General features: G+C 38.3%; 1 protein-coding gene across 2 annotated transcripts in view; it reads right to left on the bottom strand.

Annotated features, from left to right (window-relative positions):
- Positions 1-24,036, bottom strand: part of LOC124624145 (DNA ligase 1) — a 128,632-nt gene that overhangs the window by 62,905 nt on the left and 41,691 nt on the right. Inside the window, exons 5-6 of one of the 2 annotated variants that reach the window (XM_047149089.1) lie at positions 22,615-22,691; positions 11,310-11,568 (exon numbers count right to left, since the gene is read on the bottom strand). In XM_047149089.1, the coding sequence (XP_047005045.1) occupies positions 11,310-11,568; positions 22,615-22,691 (336 nt within the window). Of the gene's footprint in view, positions 1-11,309; positions 11,572-22,614; positions 22,692-24,036 lie in introns of both variants that reach the window. The other variant, XM_047149088.1, reaches the window with a different exon arrangement.

Genomic DNA, 24,036 nt, shown 5'->3' on the forward strand with positions numbered 1-24,036 from the left:
AAAAATTTAAATATGTCTTTTCTTCAAGAAAGAAATCCAAAATATTAAATTGCAAACAAAGTCATCATTTTGAAAAACAGTAAAGAACACAATGAGCAATCCATCAGACCCCGACAGAATTACAATTAGATTTTGACATTGAATACGTTGAGGAATTGGCCCCTCTCTCAAACTTACAGATGCTCTATGCCAAAGTTATCAGCTCCCTTAAACGCACTAAAAGAAATGAATGTGGATAAAATACCTAAAATTGTTGTCACACAATGAGGAGGATACCTACGACACTCATTCACTCACACCCACCTCATTCACTCACACCCACCCCACTCGCATTGATCCACAAATCTCACTACCTCACAGGCCTCAATACAACGGAGAAGGGTGAAAGGTGCTATTTCTGAGATTAAAACAAAAGTAAAATCATAGAAGAGCTGAAAGAATAGCACAAGGAGCTGTGACTGGCTGACCACTTACAAAAAACATGGGTGATCCAGTCACCCTGTTAACACATTAAGTACATCTTCCTAAAATTTTTGGAAACAAGTTGGACAAATTTAAAAAATCTTAAAACTCTAACCACATTCATTTCAAATTCACTTAAAATACAGTGTAGATTGCTGGAAAATCTGCTGCTGCCCTTTGGTTCAAAAATAAAACACAGTCTAGTAAAATGTGGTACACACTGCTCTGTACGCCACAAGCACCACACATGGGAGAATCCTCTTGCTGGAGCAAGAAGCCATGTGACCAAGGACTGTGGCCTTCACGAAGACAAATAAGCAGAATCTCACTCCGTCTTCAAGGCTGAAAGGAGGTATGCCACAGCCATGTAATGGGCTTTACTAGACACAGCCTATTATCTGTCACTTCCGGCCACTTGTCTTCTGATCGACATATGACTCTGTACTTCATCAGTGAAATGATTGCATGTAGGGGGATAACACATTGAAATAACTGATGATCACTACATGCCTTCTTGGCTGCTACATCCACCTCTCATTCCCTGCAATACCCATGTGTCCTGGTACCCAGCAGCAGAAAGACACCTCCTTCCCCAGCCATTGCAGTTGAAGGAGGGTGTGCTGGATACCAGAATTACTTTATCTGCTGGGTACAAGCATTGCAGAGGGCGAAGGGCACTCAGAGAATCAGAACAAACACAGAATTTAGCACTCAAAGCATGCTTCACCTGTTCCAGTGCCCAAAAGATCACATCCAGTTCTGCATCAGAGACAGTAAAGTCACGAGGCAGTTGAACCTTGAGGTAGTGATTAGGGAAACAACAGAGTAACCAATAGAGTCCCAATTTCACCTCATCCAAAAGGACAGCTATAGGGTTGTGGTTTCCAGTTAAAAACGCAGATAAATAAAGTATTAAAAACATGCAACAACGGGCCTATGCAGTAACCATGGTAGCACGCTGTTAAAACACTAGGATTGGGGTTGTATGTATTCCACACCGAGTAACTCCAGCACCCATTGCAAGGAGATCCCAAGCGGCATTGTTGTTCATGGACAATTGGAGAAAAGGCATTTCGAAGGTGGACGAACAGCAGCATGATATGCAGGTGAATTCAGCGCTGCGTGGAACTTGCATGCCTGACGCACCATGAGCAGCAGTCACTAGATGTTGAGTGACAGTTCCCCAGCCTCAGCACAGAGACTGTGTACACTGCTTGTCCTGTAAGCACCTTGGCCAGCAGGATCCCCTCATGGTGGACAACATCAATAATCTTAAGGTAAGAAGGCCTCACTGCCCCATACACTGTGCATCCACTGTCCAGCCATGAATGCACAAAAGCACTATAAAACTGGAGCACATGTGCCCTGACAGCTCCCCAAGATCTGTGGCTGAGGCACTTTATTACATTCAGTGTCTTCTGGGTTCTGGACATCAGGTTTCTCAGCTGTGGTAACCACGACAATTTGGAGTAAAAAACGAGACTCTTAAAACTCACTGATTGTTTAAAATTAAAATGGTGTCCCTCATATGCAAGTCAGTTACATTAGAAATACGACGAGGATGATTAAAATGACGCACACACTTTTTCTGCAGAAAACGGAAAACCCATCTTTGCAGCCCACTCCTGTATCCTCTGCACTGTCAGTTGCAACTGACAGATCACTGTTTCAACACTGGAGGAGAAACAGAAAACAGCAAAGTCATCCACAGATAAGGAGCACTGTACAGAACTCCTTACCATAGGCATGATACCGTTTATGGTTATGGCAAATACGGGAAACACTTAAAACACTACCCTGAGGAACACCATTCTCCTGCTCAAAACAATGCATCAGCACATCACCAACTTGACACTTAAAAAAGAGCTTAGCAGTCCATTGGCTGTGAAGCAGAAGCAGTAGAATGACGTCAACATGGTCTGATGGTTTACCACTTGTTTTCGTCCATCATGGAAGCTTCCCATTTGCTTTTTTTGGTCTGGGAGGGTTCTGTAGGAGCTACCACAGGTACGGTCAAGGCAGTGCTAGCTTTTTTTAGCAGGCACTGCCTTGGGATATACCGGGTGCTCCGCAATGGTGGCAACAGTGGCTTTGTCTGATATTCTCAGGAGGGCTATGGGCTCTGAAACAAATGCCACTTGACAAGTGCACTGGCGAACACAGGTACTAGTGCTGACACTAGGAACTTCTGTTTGTGTAGAAGTGTTGGCTGCCAAAATTGACTTTTTAAGGGCTGGAGTAAAAGATTTAGTAACTGGGGGAGGCAGCATGCTCTTTTAGAGCTTCTTGGTCTCGCCATACAAGTACAGGATGTGTTTCCTTCAAAGTTTTAATTTCCCGTATCTTCCTTTCTTCAAGGAAGACACTGCAGTCCCAACTCCGTTACATACAGCCTTCTCATATTTGCCGCAAGTGGCTTCATTCTCACATACATAGGTGGAGTCCAAAGTGCTGGCATTTAAAACAGTGCATTGGGTTGGGGACATACGGCCATACACTTGAACAAAGGAAACCTGCCTTGACATGCTCTGGCAGTTTCGTGCTATTGAAGGTAAAGATTAAGGAGTAAGATTTTATGATACCCCTTCCATCATTTTTAACATATGTTACACACCAACGATCTCTTCTTGAGCCCATTCATCTTTCACACTTCCTCCTTCGTAATGTTGACTAGATCTCTGCACAGCACAACACCTTTGCTGTAATTCAAGATGTTGTGGAGTTCCATTTCTGTGGCATATTCCCTGAAGCGTTTAGCTTTCTGGAGGTTTGTCACTTGCTGGAAACTAGCAGTTTCAACTAACAGTGTTCCACTACATAATCGTTGACAGGTTTTAATGTTCCTGCGATGTCCTGTAAACCATTTTTAAAATAAAAAGATGGATCTCTCTCAAAGCTGGCGTCCTTAAGTTTCACAATCAAAAACACATTCTTATCAGTAGCATGCATTCTGTTACTATTGCTAGAAGAACTCTATGGAAGTCATGAGTCTGGAGGACTAGCTACATGTACCCTCTTATTAGAATGGGTGTTGGTACATACCAGTAGTCCACCCTTTCCGCTGGGAGGAGGAAATGGAATTTTCAAAGGATTCATCTCAATCCCACAAGCAGCTAGGAAAATAAATAGATAAGAGTGTTACGTGCCCAGGTAAGCCCTACACAACTGTGGTGCAGCAGGTTCCCCAGAGGCTGCCCGCTAATGATTGTTTCACCCCAACAGCCACGCATTTCATCAGTGTGCAGAGCATCTTAAGATTGATATTTTTTTTATAAAAGTTTTTATCATCCTCACAATCTGGGCAGTCAAGTGAAGATACCCATCCTCTGTGGCACACAACATTCCACTGCCGCAACACACAGTAGTCACTCATGTATGGCCAGAGCTTGCGGTGACAGAGGAATGGCGATGCTTAACAATCCCTTGCTCAGGAACCCCCAGGATCGCCATGCCCGTACCCTGCAAACAAATGCTGAGCCCCGAGGGAGCCTCTATTATTGCTCATATTTATGAAAAAAATCTCTTGCATAATAAACAGCCCAACATTACTGGAAAAGAGTGCAAGGCACTCTAGTTCATAAAATGTAAAAAGAATGGTTTCACATCATTACAGACTACTATCATCAATGCCCACTTGCATCTTCAAACACATTCTAAGCTCAAATATGATTTCCTATGAAGAAAAGAAGTTTTTTTTTTTTTTTTTGAATGATCCACATGGGTTCAGGAAATGCTGCACACAAATATTGCTCGCTTTATTCATACACTATATCTCGCAACAGTAAATTTAGGAAAATGGCTAGATTTGTGAATGACAACATTTTCACTACGTGATTGACTGTGGTGTGATACCAAATTTATTCAGGGTGTATATACAGACAAGGAAAATTAATTCCTGGACTTTCCAATTAAAAATAAACTTTTTTCAGTGCGAAAGTACAATTTTTTTCCCGAGTGAAAATACACTTTTTCCATGTCAAATGACAGTATACTTTCTGTTGGAATTGTAAAACTTATATATCCTTTAAATAGTAAAGGTTCCAGACAGTGGTATACAACTTCCCAGCGTCACCGTGCTTGCACAGCTACGATGACGCAAGAAGCCAAGATGTTCATACGTGTAAAACATTAAAAGATCATACATTATGGCATAAAAGAAACAAGACATCACAAGATACTCCAAGAGCATCAGAATTTTGTGAACCTTACTAAAATGCATAATTCAGCTAAAGTGCACATTCATATGTCCTGATACGGATGTAAATTTCCTTGGAGTACCAGTACTGTATCATCTCATGTTTGGTTCTTTATTATGGCATAATGCCATGCATGCTGGATGATGAAAACATACACTTTTGAAATGTAGCGATTAGTTGAAACTAGCCAACAGTGTGGACTTAAATACTTCATTTCAAATAAAATGACTGCCTCAGTGGAATAGATTAATAAAAGCCAAATTTCTTTAGCAAACCAACAAAAATAACTTCACTGTTCTGCAAGGCGACTAATGCTTGATTGTCAGAAAGGTGGAAATAAAATAAAATCTTAAGCTAATGACATATTTTAGGCTTCCATAATTATGTGAATGTATTTTAATTCACTTGATAGCTCCTGGCCACAGAAATCCGTTTTCATTTGACATCAAGAGCAAACAGCAAAATCACTAAACGCAAACACAGGACACGTGGAGACTAACCACCTCTCCACACCAACTCAGACTGCTCAGTGTATCAGCCCAGGATCAACAATATTCCTGAACCACAGCAGTACTAGACAGTGGTGCTCCCCCCCCCCACCCCGAGCATTTGATTTAGGACACCAAAAATTTAAAAAATTGACTTTTCAAAAATATGTTCATTTTGCAGCACACATCTTTCTGAAGAGTCTGATATATAAAACATATGTGTTCGAGGAAATGTCAGACATGTTATTTGGATTTCAGTGTGCCAAAGTGCAGTGCCACGCCTCTTCACACAGCATTCTTCTATCGCATGTCACTATATTTCGCTATGTTGAACTCAAATGTGTAATATTTTGTAAGGGACAGGACAGTGGAAATAAAAATGTCCTGTGTTTCCTCTCCTGCTCGGCCAGTTTGACATCCAACTCCTCCTCTTTTTTTAAAAAAACTCGCAATTAATATTGCAGGAAAGTTTATTTCTAGATGCAACAGGGATTCCCCTGGTAGAGACATGACGCACACTACGCACACATTCAAAAATCAACTTACAATTCATTCAGAAATAAACTTACAATATGTTCAAAAACCAACAGGGATGAGCTTCAAAATTATATGAATAATCAACAGATCAACATGCGCTGGATACTAGGCACTTTGTGAAACAAGGTTTTTCTCCTCAATAATATGAATTTGCCATGGAGGAGGAGGAGGAGAAAAACACCACGGCGGATAATTTAGTAAAGAGAGGCTAACTGTTTTATTATGGTATAATGAAAGTGGAACATAAAAGTTGGTGACATTAATAACTGGAAAAGTGAAGAGTCCACAATGCTTTATAAATGTGAGGACATTTCCATCCAAATATACAGCTGATGCAAATACATGGGTAAAAATTACCATACTTGAACAATTCTTGTGTGCCTGGGATGCAAGGTTGGGTGTTAGAAACATGAAAGTCCTCCTATTTATTGTCCAGTGTGCAATGCAGTCCCCAAGATGTCATATCCACAAAAAATAAATGTATTGTTTTTTCCTCCTAATTGTACAAGCCATCTTCACCCACTTGACCAAGGCATTACAAAATGCCCGAAACAAAAATACAGGATGATTCTAACACGGAAGAGGCTGGAATGTCTTGACATTATGACAAGCAAGGTTACAATCTTAGATGTCATGCATTCTGTAAGAAGTTCCTTTCCATGTAAGAAAGCACCATCCTGTCAAAAATGTGCTAACAAGATTCCACTGTGTGATATCCTTCCTGAAGTGCTTCAAAGCTGGCTGGCTTTAATCAGGTGCTTACAGAAGCCATCACGCCAGAAAACGAAGGAAAAGCAACTGAATAACAGCAGCAAATAACGGAGTAAGAAGAATATGCTATCTTAGCTTCAACAAATACGTTGAATGTGACAAAGGTGCTACCATTCTCAGTCCTATTGGTAACTGGTGAAGTCTTGCAATAACAGATGGCACAGAAACAAGGAGAAAGTGAACATAAGAATGAACCAGAACTTTTGTTGCTTCCTACAGTGTCAAGAGCTACTGAAACAATGGACACAGTTACGTGTTATGTTTCAAGTTCTGATGTCGATGAAGAAATGATGAATGCGTTAATTAAGATGAGCAATACAATATTAAAATGGGCAAAAAAGCAGTCAACTATTAACATGTTTTTCAAACCTTCATGAAAATAGGACTACACACTGTATAATATTATGTCATAGTGTGGTTAGGATAAAAAGATTATGCTATGTTGAAATGGTAACCCCTTTTCAACTAATGGCTGGAATTCACTAATGAAGAGATGCAAAACAAACAGCATTCATCTGTTTTGAGAACTGTAATAAAAGTTGCAATTTTACCATATTTTTAGTTTTTTCTGCATCACATATCAGGTACATATCTTGGAGGCTGCAAGTTACGAGCTCCCGCCACATGACTCTCCTGCATTCCAGTTGGTTGATGGTAGACATGTACATGTTCGATATATTGGATTTTGAGCAATGTCACTATTACGTAACACATTTTTGCTTCTTGTTTTCCAATACATAATTGGGAGTGCTTCTGGGTGAGATATTCCAAACGCGTTCACGAAAAGGCACATTCTGAATAACCATTTATTGAGATATCATGCCAGGAAGAGTGGTGTTATGAGATCACATATTAACCCAAATATGGTACCGCAATTATGTATCTTCACCAAGGAAAAAATCAAATCATTATCAAATTATGTATTTCTTACAGTACATTTTCCTTTTTATGACATTCTAAATCTGCAGTCCTCTTAAAAATGTGCTAACAAGATTCCACTGCGTTACATTCTTCCTGAAGTGTGAGATTATTTTGTCTGTATTATGTATCTTGCACACTAGGTGGAATAATTCTGTCATGACTGGTCCTCCCAAGGATGTCAATAATTCTGAGGGACCTTGTTTCCACTTATGTTTTTCTGTGCTCTGTCAAATTCTTTTTGCGCTATAATATCTCCAATGTCACTGTCACCTACTACCTCTTCTCTTTCTGTAATATTGTTCTCAAGTTTGTTCTACTATACAGACCCTCTATAAAAATCTTTATCTTTCTCTTCTTTGTTTAGTAATGACTTGCCTTCTGAGCTCTTTATTCAGTTGCTTCTCTTTCTTCCAAAGCTCTCTCTAATTTTCATATAAGCGACATCTATATTTCCCCTAGTTATGCACACTCCTTCTGCCTTGCACTGTGCTGTGGCCACTCTTGCTTGCCCAATTTGAACTTTCTGTCAATCTCATTTTTTAGATGTCTAAATTCCCTTTCACCTGCTGCCTTTTTATATTTTCTCCTTTTGTTAATTCAAGTCAGTATCTCCTGAGTTATTCAGGGATTTCTATGACGCCTTGCCTTTTTACCTACGTGATTTTTCGCAGCCTTCCCTATTTCATCTCTCGATGCTATGCATTTGTCTTCTACTTTATAAGATAAGAAACTATAATCTGCAAAATCATTTATTGTGTTATCTTGTTTATGATCAAGCATGCAACAGCATGTGACATGCAGTGTTGATTCTAACAATGGAAATAAAATGAAGTTATCACACACATACTGAATATGAAAGGAGTTTTAATAAAAGTGTGTGTCAAAGCCTTTTATGGCACCTACAAACTATTTATCTACCATCAGAAGTTATCAAAGCACATGAATATCTGCCATTCATAATGGAACTATTAACAACAATGATGATTTTGAAACTTCCTGGCAGATTAAAACCGTGTGCCGGACCGAGACTCTAACTCGGGACCTTTGCCTTTGGTGGGCAAGTAGTGCTCTACCAACTGAGCTACCCAAGCACGACTCACGCCCCATCCTCACAGCTTTACTTCTGCCAGTACCTTGTCTCCTACCTTCCAAACTTTACAGAAGCTCTCCTGCGAACCTCTAATTCTAATGATGATTTTGGTGACGCGTCTCATGAGACAGAAATGTTAGAAAATGAAGCCTGTAAATCTTTTCCTCGTGTTGACAAGAAAGGAAAATACGGCAGTCAAAAGTTAAAATTTATCAATTTAGAAAATGGGGTAACTGATCATATGAAACTAATTCCTTTGTACAAAAGTCATTATAATAGGAAGGGATCCACAAGGCAATTTTGTGTAATTTGTATCTGAAATTTATCGACTTTACAAAAATAAAAATGAAAGGAATGGTTTTCAGACTGTCTGATACAAACACACAAATGATATTCACACAAAAATCTAGTACAGGTTTAGAGATGTTTTATACATGTAAGTTGAGTGATGGGTGGATATTCAAACAATAGGCTATAATACCTCTAGATATTTGCCTACATCCAACTCAGGACAAAACTGCTTTTAGTCTTGTGAAATAGTATTGAGGCAAATGCCACGAATAAGGATCGGGCTACTAACTATTGATTTTCAGAAAGTTTTTCCAACATCTAAGATAGCTAATAAAGTTGTGCTCTATATAACAAGACCTTGGGTGCACAACTTTGAAATCCACATAGGTAACAATAATAATGGTGTTTTTATATGGGCTCTGGAAATATGGTTTCTGGTGGTGTTACAGAATTCACACTTTGTTTGTATAGGCATCTAAGTGTCCCACAAAATACACTGAAAAAAAGAAATTTGTGTTTTTTTGTGAACAAGAATAATAATTGTATCTGATGCACTGCATTCTTGCACTGGATGGACTTTTGATTTCGCAGAACATTATTACTCAGTTCCAGGACATACCTTTTGTCTTCCAACAGTGACTCTGTTGTAATTGAGAAGGAGATTACAAAAACAGGCTATGTCTTTAAACCGGAGGACTATTACAGTGTGGAAGAGAAGCCCCAAGTGAAGAACCACTTCCTTGTGCACAGGATGACAAAAAGATTTATAAAATTTCTAAGCAGCAGCTTCAAATCTAACTAGGAAACAGCCATGCACATCTGAGCAGAAGGCGGAATTCCAAAAAATTTGGGCCATGGAGAGCAAAACCAGGAAACCTGGCATTATCGAATTTAAAGAAAACAACTCTCCATTGGCATTTTGGGAGGAAGATGAGGTTTTTCACAAAAGCAGTGGATGACCTTGTTAACACGAAACATTAACAGATTTCATCCCCATCACAGCTTATTCACACTTACAAGCTGTGTGAGTACTTTTGTCCAGGTGGCAGAAAGATTGCTGTTGCAAAACACAAGGACTTTATCTCCTGGCTCTCTTAAATGCCTGAAAAATATTCTTTTCAACCACACACTCATGGTGGAAACAGCGAGAAGGAGGGGGAACCATACCGATAAAAGTATGGAATTTGATGCAGATGCATACTTAGAGCCAGTGTGACTTGAACCCCAGACACTACTAGTAATTCTTAAACGCAACAAGGAACTCATGTCCAAGTAAATCTGAACCTAATTGCATTTTAACAACTTATTAATGAAAACTGAGCTGTCATAAAAGTTAGCCTTTCTTTTAATTTCATTATTCATATTTGGTAACATTTTACAATAGATAACAGATCTTAGAAGCCGATTTTAATTTTCCTGTAAATAACTGCTTATGAACTAAAAAGATGACTGTTAATGTGCTCAATTTCATATGAAAAAGATAAATGAATGCGCAATTCCATACTTTTGTAATTCAGATTCCTCTCACACTCTAGCAATCAAATGCAGTGACTGTGATAGTAGCTGAAGGAGTGTACGTTTCATTTTAAATGCCTCAATGTTAATCAAATCAGTTGTTTGGAAAAAGAAATACATTTATGAAACACAGGCATCGCCTGCTGGGGACACAGTAATTAATGTACAGATACACTGCCATAGATTCGGTATTACCTGATTTGATTGATTCAGCATTGATGATGATGATGATGATGATGATAATGATAAGCAGTACATCAAACAGCTAACATGAATATCTGAGGATGCTCACGTCTGATGAGCAAAACTTTTTCAAATAAATAATAATGACTTGTAGCATTTTACCTGTATATTAAAAATTAAAATAGTTCATTATACAACACTGTGCACAATATCATTCTGGCAAGAGCGTTTAAAAATTAAATGTTATATTACCTCCAACACGACCATGAGAGATGTTCAAATAAATAATCAAGATGAAAATTGATTTATCATTTTCCAGCTGAAATTCATCCTCACCTTTTAGACTCAATAAAAATAACTTACACTTTACTATGAAATAGCTTGTGGTTGAAAATATGCAATTACCCCCCCCCCTCCACCCTCCAATGGGCCTTTTGTTCCTAATGTAATAACTTTAATTTCAGCCTCCTCTCCCAACCACTTATCATTGATGTGTTTAATTATCTACTTTTGTATTTTACTTAAATAATTACAGAACACAGATTTATTTTTAACATTACTGCACATCACTGTTCTATTTGAATCAACACTGAACGAAAACTTCAAGCATGTATGTAAGTATTATGTTGCTGTTAATGTTTCATCAGCAACATATGCAATGGAAAACTCTGATTTCCTTTTTTTTTCTTTATAACTCAAGTTACATTTCAATCAAGCATAAACCATGTGTGTTGCTGTCAGTGATTAATTTGTGCTCTCCTTCAATTTCTTCTACAATGTGAATGATAATCCTCCTATTATGTAAGATATGGCATGAAGGAAGATACATAACTCACAATCAAAAACTTAACTTACCGAAAAAACTGTGTATTTTCTTTGATGGGGAATCCTTTGTTGGAGAATCCTTTGCTGGAGAGCTTTTTGTTGGTGAACTCTTTGTCGGGGACTTTGCGCCATCTTCTTCTTCCTTTCCACTGTCACTATCCTTTGCTGAAGATTTTGCAGTCATGGATTCTTTTGAGCTTTTGTTTTCCTTGTTGGTATCTTGCCTCTTCTTTTTCCCTTTTCGTTCTTTACTCTTTCTGGATGGAATACTCTTTTCACTTTTGTCTCTCTGCTGAGAAAGGAAAAGCATATAACAACACAAATAACCCAAGCTTCCTTTGCATGTCATATATAAGAATACATCGCTCTCAGACGGAATCAAACATTCTGATTTACTGTGGCAGCTGTGGACCCATATACTTCATGGTAACAAAATTTTCCCCGGCCAAAAAATATAGGTAAAAAACACGTGTTAAGAGGAAAGATAAAGTTATTCATAACAATGTGACATTTCACTTGAGAAAAATGAGACATTACAAGGAAATCGAACAGCACAACATATCAATAGTGGCAGCACTAAAATGAGCATAGTTTGAACATATTTTTTTGAAGCCTTGTCTAAAATCACTGTTTGAAGTAAATGATAGGTTACATGTAATTTTTGTTTCACATCCAAAATGTCAGAAAAATGAGATGATGACAAAAATTTACAAAGAAAAACTAGTACCCTAATTTACCTTCCAAAGACATCAAGTGAAATGGTCATCATGAACATAAATAGATCTTAAACAAATTTTCATTTAAAAGGTAATAAATAATTTATCACAAAACATGTAAATGTTCAATACACTGAGATACCTAGGATAAATCTTAAGCTATTGTAGTCATCACGCATCATCAAATAGAAAACTCAATTTACAAGACTTATTTTCAATGATCACATTAGAGCACTGAATTTGTACGGAGGTCAGATTGATTTGTACGGAGGTCAGATTGTAAAAATACTCACATTAATTGATATTATTAGTAGCATATACTGTCAGTCAGTTCTACTAAGAAGTTTATCACTGGAGCTGGGGGTGGCAAATAATAAACCCTTACAGCTCCTCTTGGTTATGACTGCTGGCTAGTTAAAGAAAATGTGTGTTCCTGAGTAACTGACTCCTTTCTGGACCAAAGTTAAGTGACTTTAGATCTTTGTGAAGTTTATTCCTATTTTTAGTATTAATTCCATGAACTAAGCTGTTGGTTAAAAATAACTACTGTATTTAACCGATTATAAGACAAGCCTTTTTCTCAAATTTGTCATTCAAACGATACAACCGAGAAAGGCAAAGGTCCTGAGTTTGAGTCTCTATCCGGCACACAGTTTTAATCTGCCAGTAAGTTTCATATCAGCGCACACTCCGCTGTAAAGTGAAAATTTCATTCTAGAAACATCCCCCAGGCTGTGGCTAAGCCATGTCTCCGCAATATCCTTTCATTCAGGAGTGCTAGTTCTGCAAGGTTCGCAGGAGAACTTCTGTAAAGTTTGGAAGGTAGGAGACGAGGTATCGGCAGAAGTAAAGCTGTGAGGACGGGGCGTGAGTCGTCCTTGGGTAGCTCAGTTGATAGAGCACTTGCCCGCGAAAGGCAAAGGTCCCAAGTTCGAGTCTCGGTCCGGCACACAGTTTTAATCTGCCAGGAAGTTTCTTATTTTGAAGAGTTCTGAAGGGTAGAGCTTAGAAAACAATACTTTCATCCAAATAGGCTAGAGTTTTCCCAACACGCAGTAGCACTCAACACAGTATCGATCTTGCTCTATCAATCACGTTACATTTGACTTGCAGCACTAGTGTGACTGGATACATGAGAAACTATGAATTGGGCACTATGACAGTCTAATGCTCAACTTAAAAAACTGACAATTTTGTGAAACACAGGAGGAAATAGCATGAAATGGATTTAAATTCTATCAACTCACAAGCTTTTGTTGTATTTGAATACATCTGCAATAGAAGTTATCATACATATCACACACTAGTTATGCTGGTGTATACACACTTGCGCTGCTTTTTAAGTAAAGGTAACATTCAAAGTTGAAAATTTTGTCCTTCAAAAAACATTACATTATTCTGAACCCAAATCAGTATTTTATTTGGTCATGAGAAACTGATGATTTATGAACTGCATTGCAAATGAAAATTCGGTAGCTGTTCACATGTTCCAATACCATGGCAAAATGTTACTACCTTTTAATCGGTTTTAGAACAAGACAGTGATATTCAGAAGAAATGAGAGAGAAAATTAATACAGAATTAAATGTTTAACAAATCACATTAGACTGACTGTTACTGTTATTGCAAGAATAGGTTAAAGCGGAAAGACTCGTGGTAGGGTTAGCACCAACAGGTGATATTAGATCGTGGTACGAACGAAAGTTTGAGAACGAAAGATTGAGAATTAGACTCAGTCATTATTGCAATCTTTTACTTATGTATTATTTGCTATTGTTACATATGACCTGCACCCTAGAAGACAGCACTGTCCATGTTCCACTGTTGCACAAGCACAACACTATGGAAGGCTTAGTGGCGAACAGTGACACGAGCTTACCTGGGAATTATAAGCAATTTGGGGGGGGGGGGGGGGGGGGCAGCAAATTTCGTCTTGCCGCCAACCATGGGACTCTATACTGTGTACTTTGGCTTTTTATGAATGTCTGCCATGTTTATGAATTTGTACTTGGCAACTGACTTTAAATTGGGACAAATACTCAACAATGGCATGTGATTCTGCAACAGATGCAAGAGTCTAGAATGGGGGCAGTGGCTTGCTTACCTGTTTTGTGCAGCAATGTTGTTGATGCTCACTGTGTGGCATGATGCAACTGACTGGGATTGGAGTAGCTTGTTCTATACAGCCAATGAGAGAGCAGTGGGCAGACAATATGTTTTTGTAGCAAAAGATATAACATTCTCACATCAGTATAGAAGCAAAATCCGCTATGTGATAAAAAAGTTGCAACATACACGGAAGAAACAGCTAAATATTTGTGACAATGAAGACATATTTCACAGTTGCCCTGTTAGGATGACAATGATGATTAAAAATATAGTGGTACCACAGTTGACAGGCTAAAAAAAGCAGTGAAGATAAAAATTAATGCAAACAAATTATTTTCGTTTATTTTAATATTCCTTTTGCTATCAAAATGGAGACAACTAATAAATGACATAAGTTTGCAATACATGTAATGGTAACTTTTTAGGCAGATACCCTACACCAATAAAAGTTTGTAATTTTGATTAGTCAAATTATCAAATTATGTTAAAAAATAAACTTTTCTCAAGGAGCACATGCTACACTTTTATGACACACAAATTTATTCAGGAGCAGTAGCTAGTATCTGGACGTTCTTGAGTTCACGCCATGAATAATTTGTATTACGTTTTTGGACCCACAAAGCTTTAGCTTGGCTTGATGAGTTAAGCCATGACATTATAAAATGAAATCAAGCACAGCAAGCTAGCTTGTTTTACTTTTAAATCATATATGCCTGACAATGTGTGCACTGCAAATAAACATTTGTTCACGCACTTCAGGAGTTTTGTGGTATACTCTAATTGAACTTACTACTTGTATTAATCCCAAGACATAACACTGTAAGCTAATTTTATCTGTTTGTTGTCATATTTTAGGATATATTGCTGGGAAACCTATTGCAAGTTCTAGATTACATGTAGTGTGTGTTTTCATAGTTTAGTGGGTAAGAATGGGCTACTAACCATTCAATAACGTCAATGACAATTTTTCTAATACTACTTACTGCAATGTTTGTATCATTTGAAAACAGAATAAACTTGGCATCTGGTAATGTTACAGATGAAAGTCACTGGCATATGCAAGGAAAATTAAGGACACTAAAATGGACGCTTGTGGGAGAGTCAAGGTTTCAAAATGCCATTCAATAAGAATTAAAACTGCTAGACAAAATCTGTTGCTACATTGCAAGACTAGGACACCCACTTAACAACTGTGGTCAATAAAGGAAAAACTCTCTAACTTTCTGTATCAGTTTTCAGCTAAAGCACGACAGTCTTTTTCTTCTTTTTCCTAAACTAAATGATGGATTTGTGAACACCACAATGATGCCAATGCAGAAATCCAGACAACCATCAGGACACAGTTCAGGTGTACTAGCTGGATTTTTTCCCATATCACCTTCAATAAATCATTTCAGCAGTGAGAGAAATGACATCAGTTACCTAGTAAGTGTGAAACTAAAGAAGGTGTGCTACAACAAATATCAAATGTGTGTAAGGGTCAACTGCTTGCACGCAGCTGTACAGTACGTTAACACGCGCTTGCCAGCCGATCTGTCTGGAATGCTGACGATTCGCTTGGTCAGTAGACGTGCACTCGGCCACACTGTGATGGGGAGTATGCAACTGGCCGCCGTCCACAGCGCGCTGTATTAACTAGTGCAGCCTCAGGTGTGAATATGTCACTTTTCTTAGCTCACCACGGAGCCTTTCGATACAACCATAATTAGCCGGTGTTAGGCACAGTGATGATGGGTGCGCACAGCGTGCATGTTTTATAATCCACCTTTGTTATCGCAACATGCAGAAAGGTAAAGCGAACAACAGACAATCTGCCAGATCTTTAAATGAATACGGTGATGTATGGGCCACTGCTCCGTCCACCCCTTGCCAGAGACAGCGATTCCTGTTAGTTCCAGGGAAAATCAGACCGAAAATGACTTCGTGATAGGTGCTGTATATCGTGGGAGAAACATCAAACTACTTATTGACACAGGAGCACAGACCTCATTAATGTGGTGTTGCATAGATAAACGGGATAAACTGAAACTGCCGCTATTAAAACTGAGGGGGTTAAATGGAGGAAAGCTATGTAACTATGGAGAAATTGACGTAGAATTAATTCTTGGCCAAGGACAAGATGAAGGTGAAAATAAAGATAAAGATAAATACACAACAAGGGTGCAAGTAGTTTCAAATAACGGAACGCGTTATGGCGGTGTACTTGGATTTGATTTCTTGTCCGCTAACGAGGCAAAGATATTTGTCGCAGAAAGAAAGATCAGACTAGGCCGTAGTAACTACAACCTAGGAAACCGTTCTTCAGATCGTACTCAAAGGAGCAGCAATACTGACATCATGGGAATGGACTGCCCAAACGATGCATAGGTTCAAAACGTCCAAGTCGATGTTCAAATTGATCAGTTGAGGATGTTGTTTTGCCACGAGGAATGAAATTTGCTGAAGTGTCGAACGTAAAGTGAGGTAATACAGCTTCCAGATGAGATAACAAATACTGCAGTTATAAACAGATTTCTGTAACAGTACCGCAAAATTACAATGAGGAGACGATGTTAATAATGAACTGAAGTGCAAGATTTGGAAGAAGATAGAACATTTGACAGCTGATGAACAGAAGATTTTAGCACCTGTTTTGTTGGAGTATGCAGATTTATTCTGAAAACGTGCAAATTTACCTGTCACTCGTTTAGTTCAGCATCGTATTCATACAGGGAATGCAGCCCCAATCACAGAGAAACCTTACCAAATACTATTCAATCGAAGAGAGTCAGTAGAAGACATGGTCAAAGAACAATTAGAAGCTGGAATTACAAAACCAAGAGATCCTTCAGACCCATCGTGGAGTTTGCCTGTTGTAATTGTAAAGAAGAAATCAATTTCTGGAGAACCACATTTCTGTTTTTGTGTTGATTACCGATCTCTGAATGCTATGACCACACCCGAAATTTACTCCTTACCAAATTTAGTGGAAACCTTGGATTACTTGGGCAGATGTCGAATTTTTTCAGTATGTGATTTAACAAGTGGTTATCACCAGTTAACAGTGCATCTAGATGATCAAGCAAAAACTTCATTTGTAACAGCAACAGGAGTATACAAGTATCTTCGTAGGTCATTTGGACTTCATAATGCTCCAGCTACATTTCAACACCTGATGGGTTCAGTCTTACGAGGGCTCACCCCAACACAAGCTCTTGTTTACCTTGATGATGTAATAATTTTTGGTGAAAACATGAAGCAGCACACTGAGATACTACAAGCTGTTTTTGAGTGTATAAGAACTGCAAACCTGTCTTTATCAATAGATACATGTCATTTAGCACAAAGTACAGTTAACTATCTTGGTCATGTTATAACCAGTGAAGGCGTTTGTGAATGCTGATGTAATGAGTCAAAAAGTCAATGTTTGTGTTATAATAAGTCGAGAAGAAGAGTTAAAGGTAGTTCAGGAAGAAGATCAACAATGCAAATTATGGATAAATGATCAACGTTTTGTCCAAATAGATGGATTACTGAATAAAATCATTTGTAAAGGAAACCGCCTAGTTATTCGAGAAAGCATGAAAGAGCAAATCATGAGAGAACAACAGAATTCTTTATTATCAGGACATTGCGGTAAAAAAGCAACAAACATTAAAATAGCTCAAATGTTTTGGTGGCCGAGCCGCAAAGCTGACATTTTCAAGTTTGTTTCACAATGTGATTCCTGTAACAGACTGAATAATGTAGGAAAAAGTAGAGCACCATTGCAAGAACTGCCAGACACAAGTGAACCATTTGAACGAGTAGGACTAGGTGTCGTAGGACCGCTGTCTAAGACTAAAGATGGAAACAAATACAAATTGACAATTTTAGATCATTTCTCTAGATACCTTCTGATGATACCAATACCTGATCAGAGTGCTGAGACTATAGCTAAAGCTCTTGAAAAAGAATTGATTCTTCAGCTTGGATCACCATTAAGTATAAATAGTGAAATAGTGATCAAGGAACAAATTTTATGAGTGAATTACTTATAAACAGACTTGTAAGCCCATGCAAATAACTCAGTTAAAGACAACACCAACACACCCTTAAGGAAATGGAATAGTCGAGCAAGTCCACAGAACAATTATTAAAATGGTTAGCCATTATGTGAGCAGCAAACACGACAATTGGGATGTCTGTTTACTGTACTTGGTAAGTTGTTACAATGTCAAAATGCACAGCTCAACTGGCCTAAGTCGATATGAGATCGCCTACAGAAGAAGAATGCATTCGCCCTTGGACTTTGCACGATCGACTGCCGGAATCAGCAAGGAACACGTAAGGGATCTAGCATGCAAGCTAAAGGAAGCATGGAGGGGATTGAAACAGCAGAATCATCAATCCTTTCTTCAGCTAGCAAGACAACACGACCGCCAAGCAGCAGTGCCACAGTATCGAGTTTGAGATCTTGTGTATCTGAGCAACATGGTGCTAAAGAAGAGTCAAGTCAAAAAGTTTAAGAAGTTTTGGAAAGGACCATATACAATCTTGGAGGTGTTGTCGCCAGTCACTCTTAAGCTTCAACCGCCTTCTCGTTCGATTGTCGTTCATGTCAATCATGTAAAGCCATTTCTGGGTAGATTTCCAGTAGTATCGCAAGACGACGAGGGCCGACCAAGAGGCAGACCTGCTGTTCTCAAACCCAGGAAGCAAGAATCGCGAGGTTGCAGTCCAGACTTCGAGGGCGAGGCATCGCCACATTCAGAGCGATCCTGTTCCAGACACCACTAGTGTGTGAAAGTGCAATGCGTGTGTTTATTTTAGCCTTGTGCTTATGTGAATGTGTTGTGAAAATTTAGTATTGAAGCTATTGCACGAGTGCACAAGTGAAAGTAAACCTTTTATTCCACAGGTTACCACAAGAAACTTCTAGTATTTAGAACTAATTAACCATGTTCATTTTTATTCTAATGCTTGCTATGATAGCGTATTCTACTAATGCTGTAGTAATAGTACCACAGAATACAGGTGTTTTGTTTGAACCACGATCAGACATGGTAGTTTCAACAACTAATGCAAAACTTGTCCTCAAGTACAATCTGAGTGAAATCCAGCAACAGTTCAATTCTGTAAAGAAGCAAATTGACCTAATTTGTTCTATTAAGGGTAATGATAAAATTTTGGGAAATGGGTACATCTTGGTATAATAACTGGATCACAGCCAAAGTGCAGGTAGTCTACATTTGCTAATTATGAGCAAGAGATTTACTGTATTTTAAAGCTTTTGCCACATGAAACTTTAATTAGGCATAAACGTGTCTGGTTTGATTTTGGAAGGAGTATCCTTCATACTGAATTTGGTACTTTAACTAGTCGAGATCTACTGGAAGTTAAAGGCAAAATATTAGCTCTTGAACAACAGTCCAGTACAGATTCAACTAACCTCTCTCATGAAATTATTGTATTAAAGAGTATGCAAAGAACCATTAATAACCACACAGTTTTCATTGAACAGATAGTAAAGCAATTTATCTCACATTTCCATGTACTTCGTAATGAAACAAATGCAAATATCCAATAACTATTCCAACGATTAAATGCTGTGAGTGAACACTCTTTTGTTAAGGATTACTTACGTTTATCAAATGCTAGAATTGATGCCATTAACTTAAGAACAGCCTTAGAAAGTAGTTCAAATGATTGATTGAGCAGTGTACTACTACACATCCCGAACAATTTTTACAGATCATACTACCAACTGAACGTAAGCTAGATGCATCATATACTATGATTTACCCTGTTAACTCTTACAATTTATATGCTTATTACAAGTTAACCACCACACACTCTTTGATGATTAAAGATGAATTAACTGTTACTGTTTCTATTACCATTGCTGGATCAATGCATAATTTTGAAATGTATAAGATTTATACTTACCCTGTGAAACGGAGACAGGCAGGTATTCATGTAAAGTATGTACTGAATGATTATCTACTGATCAGCATGGATCGAAGATATTTTGTGTCCTTAAATGAAAATGACTTGCATATGTGTAAACGTAGTCATAAGTTTATTTGCCCTGAATCGGCAGTATTCTTAGACAGAAGAGTGTACAGCTGTGAGAAAGAATTATTTATGAATCATCCCCCAAGAGATGATTGCCCCAGAATTTTAACGCATCTTTATCATCCATTTCTTAAACGATGTTCTGAAGGTATAATTTTCTCATTTAACTCCACCCTTGATGTCACATTTACATGTAAAAACTATGATACACCAGAGCTACCCTTTATACTAAAATTGAACAATAGTGGATTAATCTTGACTGCCACACATTGTGATTTATCATGTGAACTATTTGATTTGCCTAGTGTGTTGCCAACTACATTTCACGCAACTGGACATTTGACATTAACTAGAATGTTATCTGTTTATTACAATGATTCATATCTACAAACATATGGAAAACATTCCTTATCAAGTTTTTCTGAAGACAATAATTTAATTAAGGACAGCCATGAAAATGTAATCTCTTCCAATAATGAGTTAAATTTCATTGAAGCAGCAAATAGAATTAAGTCCTTCGATTCCTCCAGTAATGTTAATGCACACTTGATTGTCAGTATTGTATTTTTATTGCTTTTAATAATTTGTCTTTTGTCAACAGCATTTGTCATGTATGAAACTGTCATCTTGAAGGCACGCTTCTCTGTACCGAACGTTACTGTGTCTGCAAATGAAATACATGTTGCACTGCCTTCTGATGCCACAAATGGAGAAATAGATTCATAACGCCCAGGTCGTTTTGAGCCACCTATGGTTGCTCTTTTTCTCTGCGGAGAGTGATGTAAGGGTCAACGGGTTGCGCGCAGCTGTACAATACGTTAACATGCACTCACCAGCTGATCTGTCTGGAATGCTGACGATTCGCTTGGTCAGTAGACGCGCGTCCAGCTGCACTCTGACGTGGAGTACGCGACTGGCCACCGTCCACAGAGCGCCGTATTAACTAACGTGGCCTCGGGCATGTCTCTTTTCTTAGCTCACCATGGAGCCTTTCGTTACAACCGTAATTAGCCGGTGTTAAGATGTCAGACACAGTGATGACGGGTGCGCGTAGCGTCCATGTTTTATAATCCCCCTTTGTTAATAAAACTGTTTAAACTTACTACTCGTGTTCGCGTACTGCCGTACCTCAAGGACCCACCACTTACAAATTCTGACAAAATATTCATGTAATCATCATCCGGGGCAACAACACAAACTATACCTCCTTATATGTGGTTCGATTATGAAGTAATTCTCACAGAGTCAAATAACACGTAACAACTTACGTGTAACTTATCAGTTCCATTACATCAACTGTTACCTTTAATTCTCCACACAATTTTCTCTACACATCCTCAATTTACAGTCAAATTCCTCTTATTCATTTCACATCTGCAATATGTAACAGTGATCGAGTGGAGAAAAATAAAAAAATGAATAAGGCAATAGAAATTACCTTGTGTTTACATTACTTTCGTCATTACAAATGTTTCATTTCCCCACACATTACATTAATTTATGAGCATCATCTGTTACGAAAGACACAACTGTGGTACAAGAAACAGAACATTCTCAACAGAGCACTGGTCCTAGGATTACGCAATTACGAGAACCTTGCAAACATTTATCAGTAGGAAAAGAATGTGTTTCAAATCACAGTTCTCTGGGAAAAGAATCTGGTATGCGAAAACAATATATGAGGGTTGTCCAGAAAGTAAGTTCCGATCGGTCGCGAAATGAAAACCACTGGGAAAATCCAGTAAAACTTTGCACAGATGTGTTGGGCAGTGTGTCTAGTATGCTCATCAATCGTGTCATGTTGTTCTTTTCAGTTTTGAGTGAACAGTGAGCACATAAAGATGCGTAGAGAATAGCGTCTCCCACTAAGTATGAGGGCCTGGTTAGAGATTTTGCCTGTGTCATGGAGCCCACATAACACAACTGTCCAGCAGTTCCTTCTTCATGCCAATTCTCGGCCGCACGTTGCAAGGGCAATGAAGACACTCCTGCAGTGTTTCCGATGAGAAGTGTTTGATCACCCACAATACAGTCCGTAACTGGCTCCCCCTGAGTCTCATCTCTGCTCACAAGAACCACAGGCTATGAAAACAAAAATTTTCCACAGAAGAGCTGCAGACCAGTTCAGATAACTGGCCAAAAGCACAGGCAGCTGCTTTCTATGATGAGGATATTGAAAAGTTGATAAAACACTATGACAAAACTTGAAGTTGGAGCAGCGAGTACATAGAGAGGTAGGTGGAAGGTGTACGTAGCTGTTGCAAATAAAACGTTTCTGGTTTTCACTGTGGTTTCCATTTCGTAACCGATCGGAACTTACTTTCTGGCCAACCCTCGTACTATGAGTCTTGCTACAGAAAGAAAACAATGACATTTTTGTGATCTCTAAAATTAGAACTTCACTTGCAAGATTTAGTGATAATATTTACTGAACTGTCAAACTTTATAGAACAGTCTCGTGACTCTGTCCTTACATTTGCTTCTGGGTTAGATGCTTTAATAGATGCATCAGTAGCACTGTTCTTGGCAGTACTTCCAACAGACTCTGCATCTGAAAACAACAGTACTTTGCTTTAATTTTATGGAAAAGTTTATTAAAAACATAAAAAGCCATCAATTTCATGACAATATCATCTACCTTTTACTGTTTTGCAATTAGTTCAGTATTTGCAATTAGTTCATTGCTCATATCTCTCACTTGCAAGAGATGGATACATATAGTGAATACAATATTTTTGTGTGTTATTGCAGTCATCATAACTAGTCACTTTCATTTTTCCTCATTTCTTTAAACCCATAATTTCTTTTTAATGAATAAACATCCATCCTGAAACTGCTGTAACATGCAACAATGCATACCTACTACTAGCCATCAACTGTGTAGCATAATTAGCAACCTGAACAAACGACACAAGTAAAAGGGCTGTGAATGTGATGTGCATATTATGGCTTGGCCATACAGAACATGGCCTGCATAGACTGAGGCATTTGGTAGTAGAAGAGGCCATTATGAGAGTGGGTGGCTTCAACAAGTGTCGATAGTTGTGTCATTTGTGGAATTTTCGCGACAGCAGATGATTTTGCAGTAAGACATAGGAGATGGTATCTTTGTGTGAGTGATTCTGTCTGCTTGATTTCTTCTGGAAAATAGGTTGTGACAGTTATCATGCAATGTAATTACATTTCATTTTCTGTTACATGATACAAATTTCATAGAGAAATGAGCAGCTCATATTAAGGCTTCAACACTCTACAAAGAAAGATAATGTCTGGTCCATGAAGTCAATATGAAGTAAAAAATCAAATGTGTTTACAGCCTTGTGTATCACATGAAAATAGCTCTTTTATAGCATTATTGTATGTCACAAGAAAGTTTTGAGAAACCACTTCACATAATAATTGGGAGCACTGAGAAGCACTCAACAAACAAGAAAACCAACTGAGACAAACAAAAGACCTACCACTTGCTTGAGACAAGTTTCACCCTTTACAATCTCCTGTGCCTCACACAAAAGTCAATTCTTCCCATTTAATGTTTACTGCAGCTGAGTGACAATACCTCTCCCTGCAGCAGATTCCTTTGAAACATTCTTATAGTTTACATCATATTTGCTAGACAAGATGTACTATTTGATAAGCTTGTTGGTCCGCATATTTCCACTGTGTGCACTATACAATGACTTTCATGGCAAATCCATCGCTCAATAAAGTTCCCACATCTGGAAGCAGTAAGTATGTGGCAACATTAAATGCACCCTCCTTGTGATTGACCCAGTACAACAAAATGCACTTAAAAGGCAGCCTTACTGCTGTAACCTTCTGCTGCAGGCTGGATTCTATGTAATTAAGTCTTTACAACTTGTTTAGGTGATGGCAACAGCATGTACAAATTTTAA

This window comes from Schistocerca americana, chromosome 1, assembly GCF_021461395.2.
Source record: "Schistocerca americana isolate TAMUIC-IGC-003095 chromosome 1, iqSchAmer2.1, whole genome shotgun sequence".
In the NCBI taxonomy this organism is placed as follows: Eukaryota; Metazoa; Arthropoda; class Insecta; order Orthoptera; family Acrididae; genus Schistocerca; species Schistocerca americana.